General features: G+C 47.0%; 2 protein-coding genes across 11 annotated transcripts in view; both read right to left on the bottom strand.

The window, feature by feature from the left end:
• Positions 1-612: 612 nt before the first annotated feature.
• Positions 613-8,692, bottom strand: RAB39B (RAB39B, member RAS oncogene family). Of its 5 annotated transcripts, none has more exons than XR_011101163.1 (4): positions 7,975-8,692; positions 2,635-4,353; positions 2,024-2,106; positions 613-1,858 (listed from the first exon to the last, which is right to left on the bottom strand). XR_011101163.1 is itself a non-coding variant. In XM_068697275.1 (3 exons), exons 1-3 carry the CDS (start codon positions 8,187-8,189, stop codon positions 2,760-2,762), a joined length of 444 nt encoding a protein of 147 aa, XP_068553376.1. In that variant the 5' UTR covers positions 8,190-8,690; the 3' UTR covers positions 613-2,759. The 5 variants fall into 5 exon arrangements, 2 of the variants coding, with proteins under 2 accessions (XP_068553376.1, XP_068553375.1); XR_011101164.1 differs by lacking the exon at positions 2,024-2,106 and having other exon boundaries at positions 2,635-2,767; positions 4,133-4,353; positions 7,975-8,690; XR_011101162.1 differs by having other exon boundaries at positions 2,024-4,353.
• Positions 8,693-12,100: 3,408 nt separating this feature from the next.
• LOC137863460 (synaptotagmin-like protein 2) overlaps positions 12,101-23,494 on the bottom strand; it is a 57,689-nt gene continuing 46,295 nt past the window's right edge. For all 6 annotated transcript variants that reach the window (XM_068696559.1, XM_068696556.1, XM_068696558.1 and 3 more), the window contains 7 exons: positions 22,714-22,883; positions 21,728-21,830; positions 21,393-21,554; positions 21,047-21,125; positions 20,365-20,464; positions 19,014-19,219; positions 12,101-17,224 (listed from right to left, as the gene is read on the bottom strand). In XM_068696559.1, coding sequence (XP_068552660.1) covers positions 17,079-17,224; positions 19,014-19,219; positions 20,365-20,464; positions 21,047-21,125; positions 21,393-21,554; positions 21,728-21,830; positions 22,714-22,883 — 966 coding nt within the window. In that variant the 3' untranslated portion in view covers positions 12,101-17,078. The remainder of the gene's footprint in view (positions 17,225-19,013; positions 19,220-20,364; positions 20,465-21,046; positions 21,126-21,392; positions 21,555-21,727; positions 21,831-22,713; positions 22,884-23,494) is intronic.

Here is a 23,494-nt window from a genome sequence, read left to right as displayed (position 1 = left end):
CTAATGAGATCCCAACAGGCTGAAGCACTTCCCCTCCTCCCCCACTGCTGCTTCCCTCCCTGGTCCTATGGCAGCAGTTGCTTTTCTTTGTTGTGCACAATGAAATGATGAGTTAAGCATTTATGCACTAGCTAAAAAAACCCGCCTGTGTGCAGCTCCCAATGACCTAATGCTGGTACTGGTGTGGGGGAGGTGGGCAGCATCAGAGCTGGAGTTGCTCAGCAGGGTCAAAATGTATCTGGCTGAGGGAGGAAGAGGTGAGATGGCTCAAAACTCTGGTTGTGGTGTAGGTTTTTTATTTGCTTGATACCAAGTTAAAAATTTCACAAACAACTCTGGCTTCCATACAGCTGATCTGTCCAGTGCTGCCTTGTCCTTTGCTGTTACGTTTTTGTTGGAGTACAAACAAGGGTTTTACTTAGGCTGCTACTTAGCTGCTATGTCCTGCCTGCTGAGAGACGCCTCCAGGAGAGACTACAGCTTTTTTGGGTACTGCTGTAGGGAACAGGGTTGTTGTTGGTTTCAGAATGGCCAGTGTTTCTAGGGTTGCATTGGTTCTCTCAGCACTGCAGCTGGCTGGTTTTGAAGATCTGATCAATAATGTATAGCAGATAGCATTGCAAAGATCGTGTTTATTGTTGAGCCAGTCAAATACCAGATTTTCAGTTAGGGTTGTTGTAGAGAAGTGGGACAGGTACTAGATAGCTTACTGGTAAGAATGGGAAGGGGGAAAGGAGGAAAAAAAAAAACACCCGAGTTTTTTCACAAGTTTAGAATTCACATTATCACAGTAACCATTTTGCTAAATACAAGCATATTTCCAGTCACATACAGACAGCTAAATACAGCATTATTTTCACATTTCGTTACAGTGCATAACAGAAAGCAAGGAAAGTGTATAGTATGCTTTTATTCTGGAGGTTCAGAGCAATTTCAACCTAACATGCAGATTGTTTTTAACATGTGGTAGAGACCACAAAGTTAGCTTTTTTTTTTTTTCCTTTTTTTGAAATTTTTGTCCTAGAGTAAAAGAGCTCCTGACCTTTATCCTGTGAAGGGTATGACCTTCTGGTTTCTCTAAATCCCTCTTGTACTAGAAGTCAAAGCATTAAAACCAGTTGTTAGAAAAGAATTCTGAGGATAGCCTGTAAGTTCATCTTAGAAAAAACATTCCAAATTTTGTACAGATGAATCTACATCTATATTTTAATAAGCTGTCTAGAAAATGCAAGGAATTAGAAAAAGATGTATATAATGATTTCTATCATTTAATATAACCATTTATTACCTCTAAGTAGTTAAGACTGCATACATTTCCTTCTGTACTGTTCCTTGTCAGAATTATGATACTTGTATTTTTTAATTGAATATTTACTCTGACCTGAAGGTACTCACTTAGGTTTTCTGGAATTTCTCTCTGGGAGCAGAAAGGCCCAGAGAGGGAGAATGGGAATGTCCAAACACATTAAATAAAATATTGGTTGCCTTGAGAAAAGTGATCTTTTCCCTGCTGGCCAGGTTCCTGCACAGAGGCTTACAGGATTTTACTATTGCTAAAACTCTGCTTGATCCAAGTTTTAACTGCCTTTAATGTAGAGCTCTGCCCTTCAGGACAGCTGCTACCCTCAGGCAGGCAACCCAGGAGGTACCTTGTGAATAACCAGACCTTGAAAGAAGAGATTTAAAAAAACGACCCTTTTGTACTTGTTTGTCCTTGCCTTTGTGAAAACAGGACTAACAGTCCCGGTCTGAGCAAACCTTGCGCTCTCCACTGGCGTCAGCAGAAGCTGAAGGTAGAGAGCCCATGGTAACCACGCTCCTGTGGTGCTCTGCATCAATCTTCTCCAGCTTTGCTTACCTAGAAAGAGATTTTGTAAAGAGATTTTTTTTTTTCTATCTTCAGGGCACTCAACTTGACCAGCACTGAACCTGCCTGGAATTCAGTGGGTCTCAGTATGAGGTTTTCAATATATTCATAGCCTATTCAAGACTAAGCAGGGGGCCTCAGCAGTGACAAACTTACTGAAAGGTGCTAGACCATCGCCACCCCTCCCTCAGTCTCATTTGCAACTGGTGCCCTCCCAGCAGGGCCCAGGAACAGGAATTCTATGAGAACATTTAAAAAAAAAATAAAATTAATTAATTTTCAGGGTGGTTGGTTGGTTTGTTTGTTTCTCAGCTTAAATGCAGAAACTTTTTTAAAATTATTATTCATACAGACCAACCCAAGTGCTGCAAACTAGAACAGGTTCAAGGGAGACATAATCTGAACTCAACAGCAATGAAGACCCACACTTTCATTGATGAGGGTAGCTTAAAAATCTGTGGCAATTATTTTATTTTCTACTTAGAGGCCTAAAATCAAACACTAGATGCTTCCTGTGGTTTCACCTAATCCCTCCCACCCATTAGTAGTCTGGTGTATAAAGCTTGCACACTGAAGTAAAAAAGTCACTATCATTTTGTTTGTTTTTAATAGATTGAACTTTGCTACAGGGGCCCAGTTACCCTGCTGCAGTTCAAAAGCTGGTTAAAACTTAGAGGAAGCAAAGCTCAAGTGGGGAACAGCATTCCCAGAAAACAGCCACCTACACAGAGCTTTTGTAGCAACAGCTACCACCCACCATGACCAACCTGAGATGGATCCTCTTTTGTCAAATTAAAACATGGAGGAAAACAGATTTTACTCTTGAGCTTGTCGTGTGGCTTTCCTTTTCACCTGCTTGCACACTTCTGTTCTGTGCTCCTCCTTCCCCGTTCTAGTTCTCTTCGTCCACAGATGCCGAGAAAGAAAATGACACTTTAACAGCAGAAAGTAGAGATGGAAGCTGTTGCTTTCCACGCTATTTAACTTCTATAAAAGCAAATCTCACCTTTGAGGATGTCTGATACACCTGAGTTAAGCTTTTCAAGTTTGTTTGTTTCACCCCCTCCTTTCCATTCCTCCTATTGGCCTTGGCTGGCAAGACACCCAAAATGTCAGCACAGTGCTGTTGGCAAGACAGAAATGTTGGCGTGCCCCACCTGGACACCACATTCCGGCCTTAAAACCCAGCATCTGAGCACATGGGTCTCTCTTTATGCTCCTGACCACGTAACTCTACTGGAAAGCCCTGAACTCGGGGTACGTTCAGGGTACATACCTAGGCAATAAATATTTTTAAAATGCACTGAATAATTTACTACTGGAGCAGGCATTGCCACTTGCAATCCCATTTCAGCACAGCAAGAAAAGCACTATTGGAGAAGAGGTCCTTTGAATTTTCATTACCAATAAAATAACTATTTTCCTTTTGAAATTCCACAGAATAGTCTTTACTATTGAACTATGTTCAAGAACGTAAGGAGAGGAAAAAAAATATAAAAAAAAAAAGTGCATACCATGTCAGTAAACTTCTCTTGTGATGTTGGCCTTATGAGGAAATGGTACCCATGCTGCCTTTACACCTTTCTGGTAATAAGCAGCTGAGACAAACTAAGCTGTCCTCTTTCTTTCTTTCTTTCTTTCTTTCTCTCTGTCTGCCAGTTTGTCAGACTCCTACACTCACTAGCTGTACTGTGGCTTCAATACCCAGCGCAGAGCTATAGAGTTACTTAAAACAGGCCATGGACAGTACCCTGGCATGTGCCAGCCCATTCAGAGCTGCTTATGTACTCTGTGTCCTGCTGCCGCCCCTCATTTCTGCTGCCTGTCTCCTTACAACATCTGCATGCACCCTCGCTCACTCGCCGTTTGGTTTGTAACCCCTGGCTCTGGAAGGTTAGATGGAACAGAACATCGCTCTCCTGGGGCTGTCCTCGTGTCCAAAACAAGGTGGGAGGCTGTTCACAACGGGAGTGTCACTCTCCCTTCTGTCACACCGAGTTCACTTAGTAAAGTACATTTGGTTAGTAGAGTTCATCACCACTTTTCTCGCTAGAAGAGCTCAGCACAAGCACCGCCTATCTGATTTCACCACTTCTTCTGAAGAGTGCACTACATTTGGGACAAACCCGCTCTTTACCCCTTCCCATCCCTCCTGGATCGAAATTTCCCCCCTTTTAACAAGCTCGTATATATCTCGAGTCAGATCAGTGAAGGCTTTCTCCACGTTAATGGCATCCCGAGCGGAGGTCTCAATGTACTTCATACCATAAGCAGCAGCCAGTTTCTCAGCCTCGTGCCTGGTGACCTGCCGCTGCGTGTCAAGGTCACACTTGTGACCTACCAAAACAAAGACGATCTGGTAGGGCTGGACGTGCACCTTGGTCTCTTCTAGCCACTCGTGGACGTTCTGGAAGGACCTGCGGTTTGTAATGTCAAAGAGGAGGAGTCCACCAACCGAGTTCCTGTAGTAGGCTCTGGTGATGGACCTGGAAAAGCATGAGCCACAAGAAAAGACATGAGTCACAGCTGGCCAGGAGAAAAGGCACAGCAAGTTTTTTTTGTTTGTTTGTTTGTTTTGTTTTTTTGTTTTTCTCATTTCTCTGGTTATTTTTGTTTTCTTAACCTAAACGTGGCACTTCTGAACGTCTGTCTGCGCTTTAGAAAGCAGCATTACTGCCACCTTGTCTGCCCTGCAGGCTAGAGGACAGAGAATGCCATTCAGGTCATGTCTTACTGCTTCGGCTTGTGCTCTGGAGATCTTGTCATTCAAAACGCTAACCAGTTTTGGCTTAAAAACTTCATCCTCGGGCAACCGCTCCACTGATAAATTACTGCTCTGTTCAGAACATCCCCGTACAGCATTTTTGGCCTCTCCTGTCTATCGAGGCTTTCCATCTGCTCTTTGCCATTAGTCGAATGAGCTCCCCCCCAGCTGATCTCCGTCCCTGGATCGGTCTGGCTGACCCATTGGTTCAGCAGCACTGTAACAACTCAAAGGGTTTATCTGGACCAAACACCCACGGATAGGAATATAAAAGGCAAGGAGGGAAGCCACAGAGTCTGAAGGCACCCCATGGAGCTGCACACCCCGCATCCACCCAGGGCCTTGGCACACGCACACAGACATCCACCCGGTGCCTCCTGCCCCTTGTCAAGCTGCCGGGACGCACGACTTCAGCTAACGCCAACAGGAGCAGCCAGGTTGGTCCCCTGATACAACAGCTTCCAAGGGGAATCTGCATTAGTGTTGGTCTTGTTCCTCCCAAATCCTGAAAACATCGAACAGTAACAGAAGCCCCCCAAACCCCGGGCTGAGAGCTGGAGAGCGTCTTCCATGATTCTTCAATGCAGCCAGAAGCAACGCGCCAGCAGCTAACAGGGCTACAGAGAATGCAGTTCAACAACTGCTACACGTGGGAAAAGCAAGATGCTGTAAACCTGGTGTTTCTGCAAAGTCATGGATTAGTTCTAAATCCAGAAGCACTGATCGATTTCAGTCCCTGGAGGAATTTGCACTGGGACATGAACTTTTCTTGCTGGGAAAGTGTAAGCACTGCTGCAGTTTTACCTTGGGACAAGTCTTCTTCAATCATTCAAGACTCTTGTTAGAGGTTGTTCTGTCCCACAACGTGCATAGCTAGTGAAACTGCCCCAAAAAGGACTGGTTGGCTTTTTCAAGGTTTGGTTTATCAACAGACATACAATGAATGAAAATCCACAGCCAAAATTGAAGAAAGCCAGAAATGGGGAAAAAAAATGAGAGTTGGCTGCGCTTGGACAACTTCTTCCTCTCCGTTATCTGGCCCAGGGCCAACAGCAGCTCTGCACATTTGGAACCGAGGGGATTAGATCTGCCTTTTGCTATCCAGCCAGCTGCAAGCAGATACTGGTGCTCTGAATCCCGCCCCCCACCACTGTCACAGGCATTTCTGCTTCTCCCTTGCGTTCAGCGCATCAGCCCTGGCTGCTCCTGCCAGCATCACCGATGCCTCAGGTACTCCTGAAAGACATGACGGGATCTAAGCTGAACGTTGCGTTGAGGTAAAACTAGGTGAAGGTCTCAGTGCCTTTTCTTAAAGCCTTTTCCACAGGCTTTCCCTTACTGAGCCACAGGAGGCGAGCTACACTGCCTTCACACTGCCCGTCACTGTGCAGCCCCCTCCCAGACCCCTACCCAGCTCCTGCCACCCCTCACCCCACCACGCTCGCACCGCAGCCGAGTAGTGGGGCTACTCGCACCTATTTTAACCAAATTTTAACAGAAAAGTATTGCCTCTGTGTGGGAAGCCTCCTCTGCTCTGCTGTGTACTCGTGGTGGGGCTCCTGTACCTGGGGTCCTCTGCTGTCTGTTTGAGTCTTTCCCTCTCAGCCAAGGGAGAGCTGCCAGCTGGAGGGAAGCAGCTCTTCTGTAGGTGGTGGTACACATTCCCAGCGGGTGAGGGCTGCACATGCTTCTGCTTTTGTTAGCATTACACAACATCACGTTTCAGACAAGAAACTGGAGTGTTTGAGCAACCCGAGGTGGGCAAAACCTGCTGGATCCAGGAAGAAACGGACCCTGCTCTTCGACAGCTCCAGAACAGCCTCAGCGCTGCCCCAAAGAGCAAGGTGTTGGGGCTGATCTGGCCAAACAGCGAGGCACATGCTTAACCGTAATTTAAGCCTTATTGACAGTGAGACAACTCGCAACAGGGGTCAGGAAGAGCAAAAACATAGCACAGATGCAGACCAGCAAATGCCAACAAGGTGTCTTCAAGATAATGTCTTCCAGATAACTACAGTGGTTACTTTCTTGTGGGACAGCCTTTAAGGTAGTGCAGAACAGGCTTGAAATGCTAAAAATTGAGAGCTCTGTGAAAAGGGGGAGGTTATTCTGAAGAATTTCCTTCCCAAGAGCTTTCCTGCACTATGACAAAAAAGTTTTAAGGGTTCTGGAGAGCACGTGCACCACCATGCTTTTTGCCTATGCCCAGAAGTCTGAGAGTCTTCTGCTTATACCCTCAAAAGCTGTATTTTGCCTTTTGACAAGAAAAACAGCCTGCAGAAGAAGCGCAGGAGCTTTAAGGGGCACGATTTCTCACAGGGTTAACGATGACTTGAAAGAGATAAACACAGAACAGATTTTTTTTGCCCAACTTTGTCATAGTTCACAGTCTACCAGGAAGGCAGCTGGGTTTGCTCACTTCACTCTGGCCTTTCACACTAGGAATTTAAGTCTGCACTTTGGTGAGGGCCTTCCAAAGCGGCCGAGTGCCTGCTTTTGTGTCTGTCACTGCTCCTGCCCCTGACGCTCTTTCTGCTGAATGCTGCTGCCCAGCGCAGCGGCGCAGCCTGCCCTTGTGCTGAAGGTCGCCTGCTCATCGTGCTTACGACCTGCAGCCAGGCTGGGTCAAGCACCAGCACGAAGGGTAAGCAGCCTCCAGGGCCCCAAACCTCCTGGCATTTTAGAGAAAGTGAACTGAAGCCATCTGACGGCTTCTGCTCCTTGCAGCGCAGTGCATGGTCGGCACAGGGCCGTGTTTTCTGAAGACCCGAAGCTGGAATCTGACGCAACTGAGCGCCACAGCAGAATAAAGCACCAGCCCCGAGCCCGAGGGACCAGACAAAAAAACCTGTCCCTGCGTAGGGACCGAGTACGGCACATCCTGGGCCAGGCGCCAGCACCACAGATGAAGGGGAGGCTGTGGGCAGGGCAGGGCAGGGCAGGGCAGGGCAGGGCAGGGCAGGCTGCGTTTCTTCAATGAACGCACAGCGCTCCTCGGGCTGGGGCTGGGCCAAGCTGCGCAGGGCCTGGGGGCACGGCGAGTGCTTCCGGAGGGAGCAGCACCAAAAGAGCTGCTGAGGGTCAGAGCTGCCCGACAAACACCGCTCAGGGCGGGCTCGTAGCCCCGCTGAGCCGGCACAGCCCCAGCAGCGCTCGTCCGGGGGCAAATCTGCAGGAGCGGAGCGGGGGCACCGCCGGCCCCCGGCACTGCCCTGCCCCAGGGCACCCACCCGCGGCCGCACACGGCCAAACGAGCCGGGGAACGGCAGCGCCGGGGGGCCAGGCGAGGGCTGAGGCCGCTCCTTTGTCTCGCCCGCCGGCCCCGGCCCGCCCCGCTGCTCACCGGAACCGCTCCTGGCCGGCCGTGTCCCAGATCTGCAGCTTGATCCGCTTGCCCGGCTCGATCTCCACCAGCCTGGAGAAGAAATCCACGCCCACCGTGGGGTCGGAGATCTGGGCGAAGCGCCCCTCGGTGAAGCGGCGGATGAGGCAGGACTTGCCCACGGTGGAGTCGCCGATGACGATCAGGCGGAACTGGTAGAGCCAGATGGCCTCCATGCTGCCGCCGCCCGCCTCAGCGCCCGCACCGCCGCCGCCGCCGCCGCCGCGCCGCCTCCTCCGAGCCGCCCATGCCCGGCCCGGGGGCGGCCGCCGCCGCCTCGCCGCTCAGGCGGGCCCCGTGGCGCGGCCCGGCCCGGCCCTGCCCGCTGCTGCCGCCGGGCTGCGCTGTAATGGCGGCCAAGCCGCAGCGCAGCGCCGGGAGGAGCCGCCGGGCCCCGACCGCCGCCGCCGCCGCCGCGGGAGCCGGGCGGGGCGGAGCGGGGCGGGACCGTGAGGGGAAGCCGGGGGGGGGGCAGCGCTGAGGGGAGCCCGGGCTGAGGGAAGCGGGGTGCGGGCGGACCCCGAATGGACGGGGGGGGGGGGGCGCAGGGCCGAGGCTGCTGCTGCCTGAGGGAGCGGAGCGCGGGGCGCGGCGCCTCTGCCCCCACCCCGCCTCTCCGTAGGGCCCTGAGCGGCCGGGCGGGGGGCGGTGTGTGAGTAACGGGCTGACGAAACGCAGCGCGCACAGAGCTGCAGGCGGGTGTTCGTGCGTGGTGCACAGAGCCTCAGCCCTGAGAACACCTGCACCTTCAGCACCACAACGCCACAGAGCTGCAATCCGTGTCGCCTCGCTCTGTGCAGCCGTGCTCAGGCCTGCAGGCTGCCCAGGAACCCGCCAGCAGCACCCGTAGCGCTGTCTGCCATCACGCAGCGTTTCCACACATCCCCAGGCACCCCCCAGCTCTAACGCCCCAAATGTGCCTCAGACTCCGAGATCTCGGCCGCAGGCAGCGCTCGGCAGGTCCCGAGCAGCAGTGGTGCCGTGCTCGGGGGGTACGGCCCAGCTCCAGCTCCTTCAGCACCTCCAAAGCAGAGCTGTGGTCTCTGGAAGGGAAAACGCTCACACGTAATTATTAAAAATCTTGACTATGTTGTGTGTATTAACTTAAATAAGCATCAAACTTTATTATTATTTAGGAAACAGGTTTTTTAATAAGTTTATTTCATTCAAGAGCCCTGCCTGCATGACCGCTATTGAAATAAACGCATTCGCAGTGACTGTTGTACTTCTTTAATCCTCAAAAAAGGGCATTTATATAGGTATGAGGTAGTTAGCCAGCCTGCAAATTGGACGAGGACATCAGAGAGACCACTTCAAGGCTTGGGGAAAAATGGCAAGGAACGTTTTCATTGAAATATGGTACATTTATTAAAAAACAACCAACCCAAAAGATCCTATTTTACAGTACCTCAGGACAGGAAAGAAAACTGATGAAGCAATCTGCACAGCAACAGAAAAAATATTAAACCTATAAATCCAAGTTACCAGTACATTAACCAGTGACTCACTGCCAGCACGGCTTTGTGGGGATCTGTTGCATTTAGCTGTATGATTTCTGAGCGTTGGATGCCCATTACTTCAAGCCCACAACAAATTGTGGTTTCTCTGAACCCTTTTCCTTTCACTCCTCCTCCCCACACACTCACCACCTCCCCGGTCCGTTTCTCTGACAGGTTTCAGTGTGGTTTCTCTTCAGATCTGGCGGCTGTTTTTTGGCAGTTTCTGGTGGCAGGAGGGGACCCCAGGAGGGGACACCCGTCCAGACAGGGGGTCCTGGGGGACTCTGGGCTCAGCTGTGCTGCTGCAGCATGAGCCCTGACGGGGAGCAGCTGAAGGGCCCTGAGTTTCCCCAGGCTGCGAGGAGCCAGGCACAGATGGGTGGGATGGTGCCCGGCAGATCTAGATCCCAGTAGGATCTAGAGGAAAAACCTTGGCACTCCCAGAGCATCAGGGACCCGTTTTCCCAGCAAATAAACCCCCAGGATCCCGTGACGCAGACGGTACTTTCACCTCCTCTACCACACGCGTATAGATGAACACCCGCTGTGTGAGCAGGCAGCCACGAGATTAATGGGCAGCAACAGGGCAGGTAGGAGCAAACGGGATCCTGGGAGAGCCCTCGTTCTGGTACTATTTTAGAAAATGGAAACTCTGGTGTCTGCAAGGGAGAGTAACCTAGATTTGATGCTAAAGCGGTTTTATTGGCAGGGACAGGACGGTGAGTGCTACTAGTGCTGGGGGAAAGCTGCCCGAAACAACCGCAGCACAGGGAGGGCACGTCTGGCCCCACACTGGTGGGGCTGAAAGTCAGACCCTGCCCCAGGACTCCAGCACTGCCACCCGCAGATCCTTCCCTCTGAATATTTTGCTGTTTGGTTGTAGTTTAGTCTCTCCCCAAGACCTGCCGGTGCCCTTTGTACCTCTTGGTTTTCAGCTGGAGATTGAAGCTGTCTCCAAGCCGGTGGCAGCACTACGAGGAGGAGAGTGCATCAGCACCGCACACACTATGCAATTTTAATGCCCTTTCAGTTTCCAAGGCTACAAAACACACAATCAATCAGCTGTCCCTCGCTGCGGGGCTGCCTGCACAGGAGCCGTGCAGGACAGCCCCAGCCTGTGCCCACCCTGCACGGGGCAGTGTGCGAGCGAGGCGGCCAAAAGCACAGGCAGACGTCCCCTGGCCCTCGGGGGTTTTTATCTCCCAGCCCCGCTCAGCACCAATGGGATAAATTGCACCCAAGGGGAGCCCCGGGAGCACATGACACCAAACAGGCCAGACCAGGCACTTACGAGAGTTACAGGTCACAACGGGGCTGGCTCACAACAGCAATTTATTAGCTAGTTCCAAACAAACAGCCCTGGAAAATTAGGCATGCCCAGGAGATGTGACATCGAGACAGATTGCACCACTGACAGGGACATGATGGCACCCCTGACCTGCTAGCTCCTGTGTGCCCCTGTAAAACCTGGGGCAGAGGGAAAGTCGTAAGCAAATTAATGTTTCTTATTTATAGGATGCTCACAGTTAGTCCAGGTGGTGCAGACAAGTGTAAAGCCAAGGGCACTACACGGTGCTTAGGAACTGACAGCCATGCTGACAGCAGGCACAGGGAGCATAATTTAGGACTTTGTGACAAGGTGACAGCCCTAAATCCAACAAGAGCAGCCTGGGGAAAACACAGGCAGGGCTGATCACCAAGAGACACAGGATGATGCCTCTGTCCCTTGGCTTTTGGCTGGGCTGAGGGGCCTGTTGCACTGGTCGACTTCTGTGGCAGAGCAGCTGGTGGGATCACACCAGAAACAGTCGAGCAGATGCAGGCCGAGTGCTGTGAAATAACCAGAGGTGCATGCAGGACTCAGCCTCCAGCACCAGCAGCTGGTGCGAGGAGCAAGCATTGGCTGGGTTTCTGAAGAGACGTAAAACATTTTCAGAAGGTTTCCCTGGTAGAATAAATTAAAAGTCGGCTCATTACCGTGGGATGGGTTAATCCAGATGCACTTCCCAGTGTCCGATTTCAGATTACAATCACATTAAAATGGGCATGGGTGGGCTAGTCGAAAAAGGGGGGGCTCCCATCTAAAGATCATTAAGTCTGCCTGAGTCTGGCTGAATCCAAAAACAGATCCTCCACTGGGAATATTATGTCTCTGTAGCTGTTCAGGTCTTCCTAGGAAGGGAACAGGATCTGCTTAGAGCAAATAGAAACCATTACAATCACGATAAATTAGTAATGGTGAGTAGGAGAGAGAGGAGGAGAGGAGAAGAGGTTATTGTGATTTTTCTTCCTACAGAGTGGGTGTCTGAGCTACTGACATTACCAGAACACAGCTCCCTAGCTGCCCCTCTGAGCCCAGTGCTCAGGGTGCTTGCTTACAGCTCAAGAGCTACTTGGGATTGTTTGCAACTAGCGGGATGGCATTATGGGTTGTTAGATGCATGAGATCTGATTTCGGTTCCTACCGGTAGCACCTCAAGTTTAATGACAGCACAGGCAGCTCTGTACAGTAAGAAAAGGCAAAGCATACTGGTATTTGAGCTGCTCCATGCCTCTAAAAAAAAAAAAAAAAAAAAAAAAGGCCTGGGTTTAATCAGAAACTGCAAAGCTTGCTGAAGACTAATTGTAGGGGTCTTTCAGGTACTGCAGGGGGTAGGACTGTGGCTTTGTGGAGTTACACATTTTGCATTGTGTACAGTAAAGGCCACCAAGTAATTCACTAAATCCTGACTGCAGCCCTGGCAAAAAATCTGACAACTGAGCAGCAGGGAACTACCTTCATCTTCAGGCCTCCTTCCTTTCCTCCTAGGGCAATCTATCAAAGCAGGGCTGGTTTAGCTAACTTTGGTCCACACTGGAGCCTGGATTGCCACAGCCCAGGGACAAGTCCAGCCTAATATGATTTTACAGCATTTTAAAAAGCAAGTAGCTGCCTGCTGAAGCATGCCACAACTGCCAGCCCATCTCCAGCAGGACCGCCAGCTGGAGTCCTTTGGGCACAAACCCGCTGTGACCAGCAAACCTTGCAAGCTCAGCCCCTGCTCCCACTAGCGTTTTTCCACCCCTGCTAGGATGATGCTGCGCCTGCTAACATCTTCACCTGACTTCATTCAGATTTTACTACCTGACAGGAGGAGTTTCTGTGGATTGACAGGGAAATTAATGCAAAATAAAAGGGAGGTTGGTCTAGGGCTGCGGAACTCCTGCGGGCCTCCTGGTGGAGACATTTCCAGCTCTCCACGCCTGTCGCTCCCCAGAAGAAAGCCATTGACAGTGAGTTCTCCATGGCCCTCCTGGAGGCTGATGCTCAGTTTTGCACTATTCTGAGATGGCCCAGCACCCTCCAGACCAACCCATTCAGAAGGGTGGGAGAAGCTGGCGAAAACCCCAAAGGTAGGAATGGGCACCCTCATGTCACCTGCTCTTGCTCAAAACCTCATCGCAAATCGGCCCTCTTCTGCTCACAGCAGAGCAGGAGCTGGCACTGCAATACCAAACACACTCAAAGCCCCCCTGTGGCCCCACAGACTTCACCCAGACCCTCACTGGGACAGCTGCTCCTTGTGGCAGAGCCTCCCATAAAAGTGCACCCCCTGGAAAGAAGTGGCTGATCCTCCTGGCAGATCCCACGGGAAGGGATTTCTATCTTGGGAACTTCCCACACGTCAGTAAGATCCTGTGCAGCAGCAGCACTGCTGAGACAGCAGCACGGTTCCAGCAACAAATACCTTATGGCATCTCTGCTAACACGCTTTTGCAGGGTGCTTTACAGTGAGTTTCACAATGTCTTGAGAAAATCTTCACGGCTACACCGAGGGACATCTCCTCCTGGGCATCTGTTTTAACAATAACAGCAGACAACTAGGACACCTGAGGGGTGGAAAATACGCAGGTGAAAAAAAAAAAAAAAGGATCCAGCTATGAAAGCTACAGCAAGTACAAAACAGCCAAACAAAACCAACCAACCAACCTGGTGCTGAATATGCACGCTCTTATCAGGAACCAGTGTATTTATTTATTCATTTTTTCATAAACTGGTCTATTTGATACATTTCTAAGTTAACAAGCTTTCAAAAATACAGCATTTCATATTTCAATAGATATTATCACATGGGTTCATTTAGCCAGCATCATTTTCTCCTCGAATCACCACAATTTATTTTTTCCTGCCTTGGTGAAGAATAAAGCTGAGCAAATATTTAGTAATGGATAATTAATTCAACCACTTATTTTCCATCTCCTCTGAGACACTCATTCACTGAATATTGTTCAAGATTCAGAAATTCTTTCTTTCTCTTCTTTAGTTTCTGAACTACATGTGTTTTTGGGTAGTTTCTGATACCTGTAATATGAACAGTTTCAAATGGACATACGCCACATATTATATTTGCCTGAGTAGACAGAAATACTCCCAGAATCTTGCCTTCTCTTATTTTCTTGCTTGTAAAGATCTCCAAGAAAAAGTTGTATAGATAAGGCATAAGCTCAAAAGCAGCGCATGTACTCTCAGATGCAGAACATGTATGGAAAGCAGTTGCCCACCTCTACTGTAGTCACAGATTTTTGTTTTATTTTCAGCAGATAGTGCCTAAGGGTACCAGCCTGCAACCCTTCAGCCTACTCACTCCTTGGGGTTACTTCCGCATCCAGCAAGAGATCGGTGACTGCAGGACATGGCACCACGACTTAGATGTTGGCATCAGCACAGCTTCCTGCTGGTACCTGCACGCTCACATTCAGGGAAATGAGTCTTAAAACACATTTACTATAAGCATCGAGTCTTGCCTTATTATGAAACTTTGCTGAACCTATTCTGCAATGAACTAGTAAATACAGCCAGAAAGCCAGAAAGCCACGTACAAACAGGCTGTTACCCTTATATTCACAAGCTCCTCCACTCCTGCACGTCACTGACAATAAAAGTGCCTAATTTTATTTATTTATTTATTTTTCCTGATAAAGTGCTCTCTGCATAGTAAGTGAAACAGATATGACATGGGAAATTTTACTCCCTCAGCTTCAGCTGTGTTACAAATGTGTATGTGGTTTGGCAGTGTAATCTTTTACTCTGATAAACCACTAAATGCCAAAGAAAGCTCCTTAAGTTAATCAGGGCTTTATTTAAATAAACAAGCTAGCGAAAGATTAACAAAAACCCTCAATGAAATCTGAATACAGAAATAGTTTGTTCACAGAGTTCTGAGCCAACTTCATAAAAGCAACTACTCTGGGATGAAAGTGGCCCACTGACATCCTTTTTCTCCCTTTATTGGCAACACTAGTGAAAGAGATGCTAATGTTCTGAAACACAAAACAAACACTTCCAGCTCCATTTCTGTAAACAGCAGCATTGGCAACATTGTCACAACCGCCTGTGCTAATAGTGCACATGAGGAGGAGGAGGAGCAGGCATGATGACTCCATTTTTGCAACGATGAGCAGTCGGAGGAGCCTCTGGAGAGAGATCTGGACCTGCCTGAGCCAAAGCCCCTGGTATTACCAACCACATCTGCAGCCACAGCAGAAATCTCCCTGGGAGGCAGGCTGCAGGACAAGGAAGAGTTTGGGGTGAGAGCAGCAGTCCCGCAGGTAACTCCATTGCACCAAGCCAACCACTCCAACAAGCAGGCCTTCTCGTCAAAATTAAGTCATATTTATGCATCAATATTCACATATTCAGCACCTAAACAGGTAAAGCTAATCATTTAAAAACTCTTACCCATGGCCCCAAATTGCTATTTTATCCCACAAAGGTAATAAATGACCAAATCTTGGTAAACAAATTATGCCAGGCTGGAGCGCCATACGAAGTATCTTTGGGTTGACATGCTATGTATGTGTATGAGGTCCTTCATTAGGCTAGTCATTAATTAATTCTGTTGCTGTACAGACTTCCTGTTAGTGCTTTCATTACTATAACCAGTACATTTTCAAGTTTTATATTTTTCCAATTGCATAACCATATTTTTTTCCACTAAAGCTGCTGGTTATCTCCCAAATGTCTTCATTTCATGAAAAAATCTTGTCACTTCAACCATACATATTCTCTTCCATTTATTTAGAACCATCTTTGTGAAGCTGAAAATGAATCCTGTTTGAGTTTAAAAATAAAAGCAATACATTAAAGATGAATATCAAAATATTCACAGAACCAGAATCTAAGACGAGATAGCTACAAAAAATATTTCTGCACAACATTTCACTTGTCCATGGGTTCTTTTTGACATGACAAAATATAACACCTCTTTTGCTTGCGACTTCATTACTCAGACCACGCTAAAGATAGGTACAAGGAGACCAGCTGATGACTAAAGAAAACCATTCAATTTAATTGCAATATGTACATCCAAAGTAAAAATTACACAGCTGCATTTCAAAATGCATTCGTAATGCCCCTCTGCTGCTGCTAGTGCGCCAGACGCAAAGTTCTTGCAAGCTATTGGCAGGGAGGTGACTCCAGCTCTGAACAAGAGGCTGAGGCATCAGGTGAAAGGTAGATGAGAAGGGCAGCAAGATATGCAGAGGCAGGAGTTCACCCCAGGCCTCAGCTCTGCAGCTACCCTTTGTCTTCATTCACTGCCTGCTTGCCTCTCTCCCAGCAGTTGCCAAGACCTCCTGAATTTCACAGTGGTTCTGACCTTTCCTTCCTGACCCACTGCGCCAGGCTAACACAAGACTGTTTTCTACATCATTATTTCATACTGAAATGTGTTGCACACAAGGCATTTCAAAGATGCTATTAGGTCCATTAGCAATGTAACAATATTTTACATTTGGGTGAGCACTTCAGTTTATATTGCACTGGAATTGTCTTGAGTAACTTGCCTGAGGTCACTGAGGAAGCCTGTGGGACAGGTAGGAAAGCAGCTCCTGGTTGCAAAATCCCACTAGCCGCAGGATCATCTCTTCTCTCTTTCATTTTAAAGCAGAAAAGATTTAATGCATTTAATTCCTCATCGTTATCCTCCTCAGGCTGCTTCATTTTCTGCTTCAAATAGTCCTCTCTTTCTTTGGATTCACCTTGGATCTCAATTTCCCTCACGTTACAGACATGTTATCACCAGCAACAAACGCAAAGCTCTCATTCTCGGACTGCTGGCTGGTGACTTGGAGCAATTCTACATCAAGTACAAAGTGTACCACTTGCAGGGAAATATGAGTAATTCCACGCTGCTGCTTTAGTAAAACTACATCTCTGCACAGGAAAAAAACAAAAAAAAACCACCAACAGCACAAGGAACAGTAAAAAAATAAAATATCTATACCTCCTCTTCCCTGACAATGTTCCCAGAGCTTAATGGAATTCAAATACACTGAATATAAATGATTAAGCAAAAAGGCAAACAAAGTTTCTTCTTGGTCAAAATCAACTATAGTGTCAGTTAGGCACCTTCCAGCTCCTCTGTCAGGGAATTAGTACTTTATGTTTAACGTTTCCAAAGTGCTGTCCATCAATTGCCTCATTGAAGTGACACCTGCCGGCCCCACAGTCTCGATCCACCTCAGGACAGGAAGTTTCCTAATTCTAACAAACGTGTTCAGCCTTTCTCTAGAACATACAGTAGGTTATTTAAGTTTTTTCCTCCCTGCCAGTGAACGCAGTGGCAGCAACCCCTCAATCCATTCATTGGTAGCAGACATCATCTCCTGCCAAAAGGCCACCTCCTCTTGCGTGGAGTCCATCCAGTCCACGGAGATGCCATAGCTCAAACCTGAAGAAAAATGAGGAGACAACAGCGTCGGGAGCTGCCTGAGGAAGTTCTACTCCATGCAAAAAATACTCAATGGGATGTAACTGCTGCAGGTAGGGTCTTAACCTAAAAGATGCTGACTTCCTCTCACCAAGTTCCACTGTAAGCACCTTCTGTTCTGCTAATGATCTCCATTTTACACCAGAGTTCAGAATACAGTCACTGTAAAAGCCCCAAAACACAAGAACCCTAAATATAACCTTCCAAGGAAAATAATATTGGGCTCAAGCCCTTTATTGCGCCTTTCAGAATGGTAAAGAAGTTCTACAAGGTTTGGTCTTCCCCTCGATCTTGCTATGGATGGGGGGGGGGGATGGAGATACTTTTCAAAATTCTCTTGCTCTACACTTTGTTTTTATTGGAATAAAACATACGATAGTGTAAAAGTGTGTACATTAATTCCAAGTTAATTTATTCAACCAAATTTCACATGCCAACTGCTTGCCAATTAGATAAAGGTCTAAATTTGGATCACAGCTAATCTTAGGGTTGGTGTTTTTACATCTTGTTTATGAACTTATTTTTGTTGCCACTTCCCACCAGATAATTCACAACCCTTCTGGTGACATGCTAGAGAGTGAAAACAGAGAACACATAAGCAAATCCAATAAACAAGTGTACCTTCAAGGCAGACCTTCCAGCTACAATAAGCCTCTTCCTGATACCCTCAAGGGACAGTGACTCTTTATTACAAAGCTCTGACAGCTTCTGTTTGTCTTTCATCTCTCAGAGACTCCTCTTGCTTCGCAGTAAGTATACGTTGTTTAAAAACCCTTAGATCTCCCACTTGCCAAAATACAAAGACGAACTTGCTATCCATCAAAGCCTAGGTATGGGGGTACACTGAAAGCTGGAAGAGGATGGTTAGAGAGGGACAAAACCTCCATGATGGACTTGATTATGGGAGATAGTCCCATCCATTTTTTCCAGCTTAGGCTTAAAAATATTGGAATTTTCCTATCTTCAAGGGTGAGTAACCCCGATGAAGTAAAACACTTCCAGCTAACCACAGGTTTAAGTCCTTCTTTCAACTGGAAACTCATGCCATAAACTCCCAGAGACAGCAACTGTCTTCCAGTATAGCAAATGGCACCTCCACTGTTTTCTTTCAGCACTTCATCATCTAAATTAGTAAAATGAAAAGAAGAAAACAAACAAACCAACCAACCAACCAACCAACCAAACAAACAAACAAAAAAATAAACAACACCTCAGTCTACTCCCGGACAACTCAATTTCTTTCAATTTGTGGTTTAATCAATGCTGGTGTTCTCTCAGTAATGACTGAGACCAGAACAACTAGTGCATCTAGCCCTGTTTTTCAAATATTAGTTGCTGCTCTTATTAAAGCATTTCAAGGGAGGAGGTGATGATGGAGTCACCAGGTGGTGCTGTCTCACATGGCATTTAATTTCCTTGTCTTCAGCTCTGAGCGCTCTTCACTGGAAGGAACAGCAATATAATGTTGATTTGTAATGCAGTCTGGATTCTGCTGTACTCAAGCCGATTCTTGAGTTTTGCTGAACCTCAGAGCTGATGTTGGGAGAAAATGCGAGCAGAGAGGGTTGCTATCACAGTACCAGGGCCCCCTACAACCCCGACACAGTGCAAGTACCAAGACCCAAAACAATTACTGAGATTCCCTATACCTGGTTTCTCACCAACAGGAATTTTCCTGCAACTTCCCATTATACCTCGTGGCTCAGCAATAGAGTAAAAGTATTCATTTAATGTAACTGAAATCACTTACCTGTCCCAAGGCCCAGCCTGATTCCTCCAAGGAAATGGTTGGTTAGTTTTTCATGATCCCACACAGTCAGCTCAACACACGCATCCTTTAGATCCTCTGTATGAAAGCCATCATACACAATAGTGTGATTGAAAATAGGGTTTGTGTCTCTTTTTATGACTCGGGTCTTCTGGTAACTCTTCTTACTCGTGTCTGGAAGCACATAGCTTTGAGAGAAGAAAAAGGACAGCATGTAGTACGGAGTATCACATGAGGTTTGAGTTGTTCCTACAGACTTCCAGGTCTAAACAAGACTCATGCCTGGAGAAAGGAGGAACTGGATTTCAAAGTAAGAAATCTCTATAGATTTAATGAGAAATGTTTATAATGTGCTTTGAGGGTGGTGAGGCACTGGAACAGGTTGTCCAGAGAAGTTGTGGATGTCCCATCCCTGGAGGTGTTTAAGGCCAGGTTGCGTGGAGCTTTGAGCAACCTGGTCTAGAGGAAAGTGTCCCTGCCCATTGCAGAGGGGTTGGAATCAGATGAGCTTTAAGGTCCCTTCCAACCCAAACCATTCTATGATTCTCTGATAATCCCTGGGCTATTTTTTCCCCCAAGAAAATCAATTTTAAAGCAAACATTTTTAGGAAGGAAGGGTACTTACTTTAAAATTTCCTGCTTTAGGCATTTTTTTTCAAAGTAACACTTTACTTTTTAAAAATGGACACTATTTTCACATATTTCTGTTTTCATAATTATTCATCAAACAAATGCCCAAAAGATCATTTCAAAACAGACTGTTAAGCTTCCTGAGCAACAAACATTTTTGCAGGAATACTTTCTTAAAACATACAAAAATATAGTGAGGACTTCAAAGAGCCAGAAAATCTTAAAATCTGAGTTATTTTTAACTTTTTGAAGTATTTGTAGCACCTCCTGCCATATAACAGGCAGTACTGATGTCGCAGGCTGCAGAACACATGCACACACTGAATTCTGGACAAGATCAAAGCAGGATCCAACTGCACGTATGTCAGTTCTGGCAAGTCCCTAACACATTCGCAAACTTTGTGTGCAAGTCCTTATCACTTCAAAATTCACAACTTCATATGAAAACACCAAAGCAAGGTACAGGGTCCACCATCTTCCTTTCACTCAGGCATTATTGAGGCTGAGGGAGTCACAGACAGAGCTTTACCACAGCAAATTTTTTTCTAATATAGCCACAGGAGAGTAACAAGGGCAATTCTCTCCTACGCAGCTTTACAGTATGGAAACACAGGTGAGTGAGCCTGAGAAAAGAGAAGAAAACATACTGCTCCATGGAGGCACAGACCCATCATCTAAGTCAAGACCGTGCTCAGGCACTTACCATTTCACAAAAGAGTCAACTCCAGAAGGACGCAACTGCAGCAGGTCCTTGACATCTTTGACCCAAATGTGAACTTCACCAGAAGGAGGATTCTTGGGACCTGCCATTTAGAACAAGAGAAAAACTCTGGGGTCAGTTCCTGCAATAGCTAGCAAGAAAACAGGCATCCCGCTCCCTCAGGTTGAGAGAGCAGTGATGTGACTTCTCTGCAGACTCAGTCCCCAGGAGCTCTGCATTCCTCTGCTTGGGTGCCGCAGCATTACTTGCAGCTGTGCAGCTGCAGAGGACTGCCAGTCATTGACATAACCTGCCCATGCTGCTTTGAAGCAGGAAAGGAAAAGGCTCTGCTGGGCAAACCCGACCTCCTACCTGCCCCACAGTAAGAGGGGCTGTGTGTTGCTGCTACAGCATCACAGCACCCGACAGTGCTTGCAGTGTCCATAACAGCTGGTGAGTTTAAGTTTGTTGAACCCTCCCTCCATTTGCCCTGTTTCCTCCTAAATCCAGGTGTGAAAAGCAGATGTAGTCTGCAGGTGGCACTACTAAGCACTGGTGGTTGCCCCTCATCTCTAAGATCTTGCTCGAATGACATTACTCTTTAACAAGCCGTATACAGATGAGGCATTGCGAGCTGCACACCAACATGCAGGCAATGCTTCTTAATGTATGAAATGAATTTTACCTAGACTTCCTGGAGGGACGTACTTAATAGACAAATTCATCACTCCTCGATGATCCACACCATTAACAGCAGAAAGGCTCTGAAACAGAAAGAGTTATGACTGACTAAGAAAGGGCTTTTGTTAACAGCAGGGCAAACAGCTTTTGAGTTTAATGCAGGGGCACAAATGGACAAACTCTGCTTTTGTATGGCTGGGACAGCTCCTTACTTTGTGGTTTTGCTCTCATACTCAGTCCTTCAGAACCAAAAGCCTGAGGATTCAGAGCAAGGTTGCCAGGAAGGACTTCTGCCACTTCAGGCTTCAGGGTTGGGTTGGGAAGCAGGATTGGAGCTAAGCTGCACTTACCCGGGGCTTCAGCGGGTACCAGTTGAGTTTCCTGTTGCTCCAGTCCCAGCTGGCCAAGTCTATTTCAATCTCTCCCAGGAAACTGTTACGTCCCAGTGGGTCATTGTGCCAAACAGAGAGGTTTAATTTTTGGATAAGCAATACCATTTTCTCTATTTTGTACTAGAGGAAGAAAGAGAAGTCAGGTCGCTCAACTTCTTTCTCCAGTTTCTCTGACAACCCAAGGGGAGAGCAGTGCAGCAAGAGGCAGGTGAAGGAGCCCAGCAAAGAAGGCAGGCTCATTCCAGACCTGCCCTGGTACCGCACGGGTTTTCAGAGCAGATAGGTGTTCTTACCCGTAACACCTCATTGTAAATGGGATTCACTGTCCTTTTCTTCACTGAGGTTTTCCTCTTACCCATTCTAGCTTTGTCTGGAAGCAGGTAAGTTTTAACATACCTGGAAAAGGAAAAAAAAAATAAAAAATCATCTGGATACTGTTCAGTATCGCTATGCTCTAATAAGCAGTCAAGACTTCTGGGTGGTGACATGGGATTTATGGGAAAAAAAATGACCTGGAGTTGACTCTTTGGAGGCAAAATTAATTAAGAGACCTGCTAGGATATTAACTTGGCTTGCACTTGAAGTTATAAATTGCACTGGGGATGGGTGGATGCCACCAACATTCAGAACAAGCAGCTCTCTAAGCAGCATGGGAAGCCAGCAAGGCTGTATATCCATTTTCTGAAATGCCCACAACTACAGCATTTCTGTGTGCTCAGCATCAGGGAGAAATTAGAGAGAAGAGGTAGAATGTCTCAAGAAGCCTGATTACAAATCTCTCTATTTCAAGGTTCAAATACAAGTTTTTTTTTTTGTTTGTTTGTTTGTTTTTTTTTTTTGTCATCTATTAAACAGAGTTCACTAGCCTTTGTTCAATTACCAGTGTGTCCTCTAATGTCACTTCTTTTCAGACTTTCTTCCCATATAAACACGTGTCTACATCACTGGTTATTACCAATGTGTATTCACCATGGAGAGACCAAGGTTCACATGGAAACATGTAGAACATATTTCAGTAATAACAGGAATTGTCCCTGTAGTGACCAAAGCCTTCTCAATCCTATTCAAAACTAAGTCAATGACAACATATTTACTGATGCCAATGGCTCCAGAACCATCAGCTAGGAAAGACCCAGCAGTAAACACACAACAGAATTCTAGAGGAAGGAAGAAATTATGGCATTTAAAAATAAAATTCATAAGAAAAAAAGAAAATTCTCTAGAACACAAAATTCAGCATCAGAAAAGCCATGAAACACCAGCAGGAAGCATCACTCACGGGTCAGATCTGCCTTTCTTCTCATCCACGACAGCCAGGTCCTTGCACTGGGACACATGAACCTGGAACTCCCGGTTCTTCTCGTCATAATCTAGTGCAAACTCCACAGTACCTTGGGCATCCACACTCCCAAAATCGCCACTGTACACACTGAGCACACTGCCACTCACCTGCCAGGTGGAGAACAAGGTCAGTGCCGCTGAAATAGGCACTGTTCAGACTTAGTTCTGCACAAAGATATGCACTGCCAGAGAAATAATCTGTTATCTCTGCCCTTCAGTAGGACTGAGTCCTTGACATGTCTGCAGCTGTGCTCGCCCAAGGGTTTGGGGATCTGAATAAAGGTCTCACAAGGATGTGCTATCCTTGACCAGCACTAAGAAGCACTGTTCTCCCAAATGCCCACTGAACACAGAAGATTTCCACCTCTAAATCCCAAAGCCTTGGGAAACAGAGCCAAATACATGTATAACTTGTGAGAGAACACATGTAACTTCCCTTTTCCTACACTAACCCCACAAACAGCTGCTTTCCTGACCCGGTCTCATCACTAAGAAACAAATATACCGAGAGAACTTGAACTATCTTTTTATATAAACTTATTATTTCTGATAGATACAGTCACCTAATTGTCATTCAATTTTAAAAATAGGATACTAAGAACCATATCAGACTAGAAATATAGGACAAAATAATACTATCTTGTTGCTTGCTCACAAAGTGCAGAGAGCTGTGCAAAACAGAAACAGAAATAACCCCTGTCCTGAAAAGCCACTGTCCC

This window comes from Anas acuta, chromosome 13, assembly GCF_963932015.1.
Source record: "Anas acuta chromosome 13, bAnaAcu1.1, whole genome shotgun sequence".
NCBI lineage: Eukaryota > Metazoa > Chordata > Aves > Anseriformes > Anatidae > Anas > Anas acuta.
This window is presented reverse-complemented; position numbering and strand designations above follow the sequence as displayed.